This window comes from Seriola lalandi, unplaced genomic scaffold (assembly GCF_002814215.2).
Source record: "Seriola lalandi dorsalis isolate HSWRI2012SDOR001 ecotype SW California unplaced genomic scaffold, Sedor1 jcf7180002054930, whole genome shotgun sequence".
In the NCBI taxonomy this organism is placed as follows: Eukaryota; Metazoa; Chordata; class Actinopteri; order Carangiformes; family Carangidae; genus Seriola; species Seriola lalandi.
Window position 1 is genome coordinate 94,828 of NW_019525482.1, and position 6,835 is coordinate 101,662.

Here is a 6,835-nt window from a genome sequence, read left to right on the forward strand (position 1 = left end):
GGGGTAGGGGGGGGGGAGGTTGTGGCTTAATCGCTGCATCTCTTACACTTGACTCGTGAAACTGACTGATATCAACTCTCGTCTGCAAACAACTGAAGCTTGACCTTTGGGGCAGGCTGATAAAATCACTGTGACAAATGCTTAGATGAAAGTCTTGCAAAAACAGACAGATAAGACTCAGTGGGGGGGAACTGTCTCTTTTTCTCTTTTTTTAAATGATCAGAGAAGTTTCCCACAATCAGCTGTGACTGTTTCAATTTGATCTTCACTCTGGACTCCAACAATAAAAAAAATACAAGCAAAATTGATTTTCACTTACAGATTGTCAAAGTTTTATGCTTGAAATGAAAAAGCAATTATCTGTAACCGTGACAACCTCTACTTCCTGTGGCACAACACACACACACACACACACACACTGCATAAGCACTCCAATTAATTTTCCACAGATGACAGTTTATCAGCAGCTGCAGGTCGAACTACGGTGAGACGAGTGGAACATGGGAACCAGCTACTGTAAGTTTTCATCAAGACACAAGAGAACCCTGTTTGTCCAGAATCAATATCCTGTGCATCACTGTCCAACAGAGCCTGTGCCCCTGTTTAAACAAACCGTCCGGTCCTGAAAACACACGGACCAGGCAGCCCTGTGTGGGAGCTCATGCTGTACTGTAAGTAATGTGGAGTCGCTCTTTAGCCTATAAATCACGTGAAAGACTTTATCTTCAGCTGTTTGTGCCACTGTTCACCGTCTAAGTATAGAAAGGCCAAACAGTCTCTACCCTTTAAGGGATCACTACAGAGCAAGTGTGGCCAGTTCTCACACACCCTTCTTCATTGTTGGTGGAGTAAAAACAGGGCGAGCTGTTTTCATCTGTCTGTCATTTGCTCTCTCCTCTCCACACTCCGCTATCACCGCTTTCTCTTTTGTTACTTTTCCCATACGGCCTGAACTCAAATAAGCGTGCATGGCTTTTTATTCATGCTCATATTTCCCAGCTGGGACAGAAATAGGTGTTTTCCCTCCTTCCTGGTGGTGCACATGCAGGATCTGCTGGGCAGATTTGAGGAGATGGCAGCCTCGCAGTGTTTTCTCATGGCAGGGTGCGGTCGGTTTCTCTGCCTAGCTCGAGCTCAGCAGCTCCTGAGGCAGACCCAGAGCACCTTGGCCACCCGTACTCGGTTCTGCCCACATGCACACACTCCCCACCGCAGGATCAAGGTCCAAGGCAGCCAGATGACGGGGGTGCAGGGTTCAGTCTGAGACTGAGGGAAACTTGGTGCCCTCAGCCAACGAGGTCCATAAGTCCTCCTCAGGATCAAAAGGGCTGCGCAGCCAAGCACAGCAAATTACACAGACTGGGCTGGAAGGTACCTGACCACACTGAACACACACACACACACACACACACACACACACACACACACACACACACACACACACACAGGCGCACAAAACAACACTTCCACTGCCACTTTCACTCAACATCCTTCTATATACAGCAGACTGCATCCTGGTACCGTTTAATGGCCGTAGAAAAAATGCATAGTATAAGAGTGCAGTAACCAAAAACCTGCACAGGCAAAGTGTTAGTGTGTGCGTTTGTGTGTGTGTGTGTGTGCGCGCGCGCACACACACACACACACACACACACACACACACACTAAGTACACTTTCTCTCTGGCATGATTACTGAAACCACAGAGTGAAAGTCAGGTTGTAGGATAAGGAAAATTCACACCGGGGTTATGAAAGACAATACGACAATAATTGCAAAGTAAGTGTGGGGTCTTGCCCGGAGAGCTAGAGTCAACAACCACCCACAGAATGTTTAAGACACAGTAATCTCCAAAAATATCCTGGAATTACTGAAGGAAATATCATACAAAAGGTCCAAATTAGGTCGGCACCTAATATTTAAAGGCTCGGGCTGGTCTACACAACAAAACCAATCAAAACACACTGTGGGTTTGGCCTAAAAATAGCTCAACAAATCATAGGTGTATAAACATCCAGTAGGAGGGGACTTATTATATAGACAATCTAACCACACGGAGCCGACAGGGTCGAGTGTTTTGCACAGTTCACATCATGCAGAGAAAACAGTCCCTCTGAGAAATGTGTGCTTTTGTATATTTTGTATATTTTAGGGAGATGAATGCATTAGAAAAGTACACCTCTAACAACAACACACATTTACACAGCGCTGTCTTGAACATATTAGAGTGATTGACACAAACTAAGTCGGTGGCGAGCTGTGCACTCGAAGGCGGTTAAATAAAGTGGGAACTCCTGGCTCCTTTCTTCCTGTGCCGCGGCAGCATTTCAATCTCCTAAACATCTGTGATAAGGCTCAACTGGGCCATCTGCTCAGAGATAGCACAGGCAATAACACTCCTGCTGATCCTGCGGGCCCCGATTAGACATGTACTCCATACAAACACAGCGCCTGCCGCCTTACTTATTACACTTCCCTCCTCTATCTGCTCGTGTCCCAGCACCTGCGAGAACTTTTGTGTACAATATCTGAAGCAGTCATCTAAATGTTCTGAGATAAGGTGTTTCTGGCAGAGACTCTGGTCATATTTGGTGAAAAGATCTGGAAACCCAACCCCCCCCCCATCATACCCATATGACATATATGTCCCTATACCAACAGTGCTGCTGCCATATGCGTCACCCATGATGAGGAGATATTATCACATATATACATCTTCTGGATATATGAAGATATAAGTTTATAACATATATGCGATACCCAAAGTAAAATTTTATATGGTATAACATGTTATGAACATTTAAGTTAACAATATATATCTAATTTATAAATAAAGTTTATTAAAAACAATATACATATAAAAAATGATATATGTTTATACATGTTTTTCTTATTCATCTTATTCATGTGGGAAAGTTGTGTCAGACCTTTGGACCCCACTGTATATATTATAAACATACTGTTTATAGACAGGCTTTGGTATGGATATATATTTACATAACATCTACAATATACGCCCACATAAACATATTGTATGGGCTCGACTTGTATGTCAATATACAAAATTGTTCCATATTCTAACAGGTTTTATGTATAGTTTTTTAAATTTAAGTTTTTAATTTATATGTACATGTATTTCATATATAGAAAGGTATGTACTGTGCATATATTACATTTGCATGTAACTATGGTTGGACTCCATTCTCTCCTGTAGAAAGACAGTGTGAGAAGATGAGCTCGTTGCTGCAGGAATGGGCGCACAGTGTCAAACATATCATCCATGTACAGACACAACTCAGCTGTGTTTGTGTAGCCGAGAGATTCAGAACAACTACAGTGACTGCATTTGTGGGCGTATTATAGGTGTCTGGTTGACCTGCCCCCCCCATATGTTAGCCTTGCAGCCGAGGGTCGGTGCAACCTGTGCCTGCTGTGCTCACATTATCTGCTACAGCGCACACTGTCTAAACAGCACTGACTAGAAAGAGCTAAGCCTGGTTCCATTACAACAGAACCTCCCACCTAGCTTGGAATGAACAGTCCCTGCTGCACAGTGTATGTGTAAGCCTGTTCATAAACTCCGAGCGGTCAGACATACTGCATGACAGCTCCAGCCACAAAACTCTTCTCCTCAGTCAAAGTCTTTTCCTCCTGCGACCACATGAAGGGGCAGAGCGGGAGTGGAACACATGATGTAGGACTAATCCCTGCCATGTACAACAGCCCCACCGCAGGCGCCTAACACGTGCATCTGCACAGCCGAGACTGGAGGCAGGCTTCACTGAAGCACTGGCACATAATGCCGGTCATGTGCCACTCAACCCACTCAGTGGGGGGTGGCTCTGGGTGGCGAGTGTGTCTTTGTGCATTAGTGTGTTTGGCCAGGTGGAAAAAAGTATGTAAAAAATGTATATTGTGGTTCTGTCAGTGCAGGGATGGGATCATTTTGGATCTTGTTTGTGATTTGTTGATCTCTGGTTTAGGTGCGACACTGAGGGAAATAATAACGGTGCATATTCAACTCATCCTCTACCAAACAAACTGATTTGATAAGGGATCTGAAAAGATTTTGATTTAACAAACAAATCTGACACTGGAGTCAGATTTGATTAAATGCTATCGAACCCATTTCCTAGTTAATGGACAAGAATTAACCCCGTTTGGAGGTGATAAATATTCCACAGGAAAGTGGGTAACAAAATATTTGCCAAGCTCCTCTGTAATGATGAATGATATACAAAAAAAAAAAAAGATATTGCGATGATTTAAGCAGATACTGCGATTGTGATACGAGTCACAATTTCAGTTGGAATGGTCATTTTTGCATTTCATTTTCACTGAAAAACAATGGGAAAATAATGATGAGGCAAGTGTAGCACACTCAAGCATAGGGAGAATATGCAGAACACACAAAAGGCCAACACCACTGGGTATTGATATTCTTCTTCTTCCTTTGACTTAATTTATGTACTATGTACCACAAACTACTCAAATGGATCTTTCTGAAAACCCTGAGTATGACTTTATAGTAAGAAACTGACTGCTGTCTGTAAAGTGATGTACACATAAAAGCAGGCTTAGGAAGGCAGACTTTCTAGTACAGAGCACTTATCCAAAGCAGAAACTACAACATTTAATTAACATTTAATGAGCTGAGTTGAGTCTTTCCCTCCTGATGGGAACTGCACTTCTTTGAGCTCAAACACTCAAATATGCACATTTTCTCCCTGGAGGAGACTTTCATATGAAATGATCAGTGAATGCTCAGAAAAACCATATGTAATCGTGGCTATAATTATCACTGGGGCAGAGAGAGAAAACATACATGCAAATGTGCTCGAGTCGACATTAAAATCACTAACCACTGTGTGTAATTATAAAACCATATCTATCTATAGGAGGTTACATCTGGAAAACAACATGCTCGACCTTAATTTTCTCACTCTGATCACTTATCAAAGGTTATATAGGGTTTGGTAAACTACAGTGATAAAAGTGTTACATGGTTTGTGAAAATACTGTTACTGTTACACAGCAAAGGTACAGCAGACTACAATGATCTCTGTCCTGCAGAAACCTGCAGCTGATGGCTGAGAGGAGGTGTGATTATTAATAAACTCACTATGAATTAATGCTTTCTCAATTCATTCTCTTAGTCGGTGATACTTGCCGTGGCGTGTGTGTAATAACACCAATAATAGCGGCTATTGCTATGAATGAATACTCTAAATGAGATGCACTCACTGGTTTTGTGCGAGACAGCCGGGGGCCAGTGTGTTCTGGGAGTGATGGGTGCGCTGCAGACTGGTGAGCTCTAGCATATCCACCTGTACGTCTGTCACATGACCAGGTAAAGGTTTGAGGACGGTCAGAATCTTCTCTGCCAGGTTGTCACCATGGTGACCAACAGCTCCTGGAAATCAAGACATGGGGAATTTAAAAGATATATCTATTCAGACTGTGACATCAACTGTTGGTGAAATATCATAACCAATATGTTCAATATGAGAATATTCTTTTTGTCAGTTTAGCTATGATTACTATAAAATCCAGACAGGGTTTTGATTTATTTTGATGTGTTTACAAGCATGTATAATGATGTGACACAATATTGTCCAAAGGTTAGGGAGATTTCACCTGTAAGATCCATTGTTCGGTCCACAAAGATGATGGATGCTTTATTAGGGGCTGTTTTCCTTCGATTCTTTGCTTGAGGGTGACTGGCCAGTTCCCCAGCTATGATGCGGCTCATGGGGCCTACAGCGAAGCTCTCTTCCCTGGTACCTGTAGCTTCAAACATTGCGTTTAATGCTGAAGTCAAGGATCTGATTTCGATCTGCAGTTCAGCAGGAACAGAGTGCAAGTCTATATCTATCAGGCTTCCAAATCTCTTCTTCTCTGGTCGTTTTGCGTTTAGTGTCTCCAGGTCAGGTGAGAGCAGGGGAAACAGGTGGGCAAACGTAGGTGTGAGAAGTAACTGCTGTGACACAGGGGCGAAGACCAGGGGAACGTGCATGACTTCAGCCGTGTAGTTCATGTTTCCCATCCACTTGCATAGCTTTTCTTCGAACTGCTCGAACACAGGGTTTCCATCCATCTCTGCCGTGACATTATTGGCGAGCAGGTGCACGGAGTGGGCGACAGTAGTGAAGACAACACAGTACTGGAAGTGACTGAGGGATATGATGTCTTTAATGATGTCCACTGTTCTCCCCTTCAGCAAAGTGCTCACCACGAACACGGCTTTCGGCTCGTTCGCGCCGCAGGCTTCGAAGCTCGAAAACTGCTTTAAATTTCTGGCTCCTGCCTCCAACAAGGCGGCGGTACCCCCGTTCCAGTGGAGAGCCTCTGCACACTTGTCATCCATAAAGACGACAGCTTTCTTCACCTTCGACAGCACCTTCTCCCACATCTGGAGCGGGAAGCGCGTAAAGTCCTCCGCCGTCAGCATTTCGGCAATTATCGGTGTTAGCTAAATGCAGCGAAAATCAAAGAAACATCAGAAATATCAGCTACAATAAAGTAGCTCCAACAAAACAAACCCACGAGTCTCCTAAAGGTGACGTGGCACTCCCACGTCGCGGCTGAAACACGTCACCGAAGCGTTCACTAGTTGCCATGGCAATAAGCAGCCTTCAGACATGAACCGCTAAAAGTGCTGAAGAAGTACTAAAGTTACAGTTATCGATAAAAAAATTATTATTTAAGATTATTACCGAGTCCCTGGAGTTTACCACCATTATATTTTCGAAAAGAAAAGAATGAATTCAAGGTAGAGTCAATTCTTAAAAACATGTAAGTATAATATATATAGTATATATCAAACATATTTGATA

The 6,835-nt window shown here is 43.2% G+C and overlaps 1 protein-coding gene across 1 annotated transcript in view; it reads right to left on the bottom strand.

Annotated features, from left to right (window-relative positions):
* The window catches only part of scfd2 (sec1 family domain containing 2), a 91,854-nt gene extending 85,288 nt beyond the window's left edge, over window positions 1–6,566 (bottom strand). The window contains exons 1-2 of the mRNA XM_023393237.2: window positions 5,637–6,566; window positions 5,244–5,412 (exon numbers count right to left, since the gene is read on the bottom strand). Of these exons, the coding sequence (XP_023249005.1) occupies window positions 5,244–5,412; window positions 5,637–6,450 (983 nt within the window). The 5' untranslated portion in view covers window positions 6,451–6,566. The remainder of the gene's footprint in view (window positions 1–5,243; window positions 5,413–5,636) is intronic.
* Window positions 6,567–6,835: the final 269 nt, after the last annotated feature.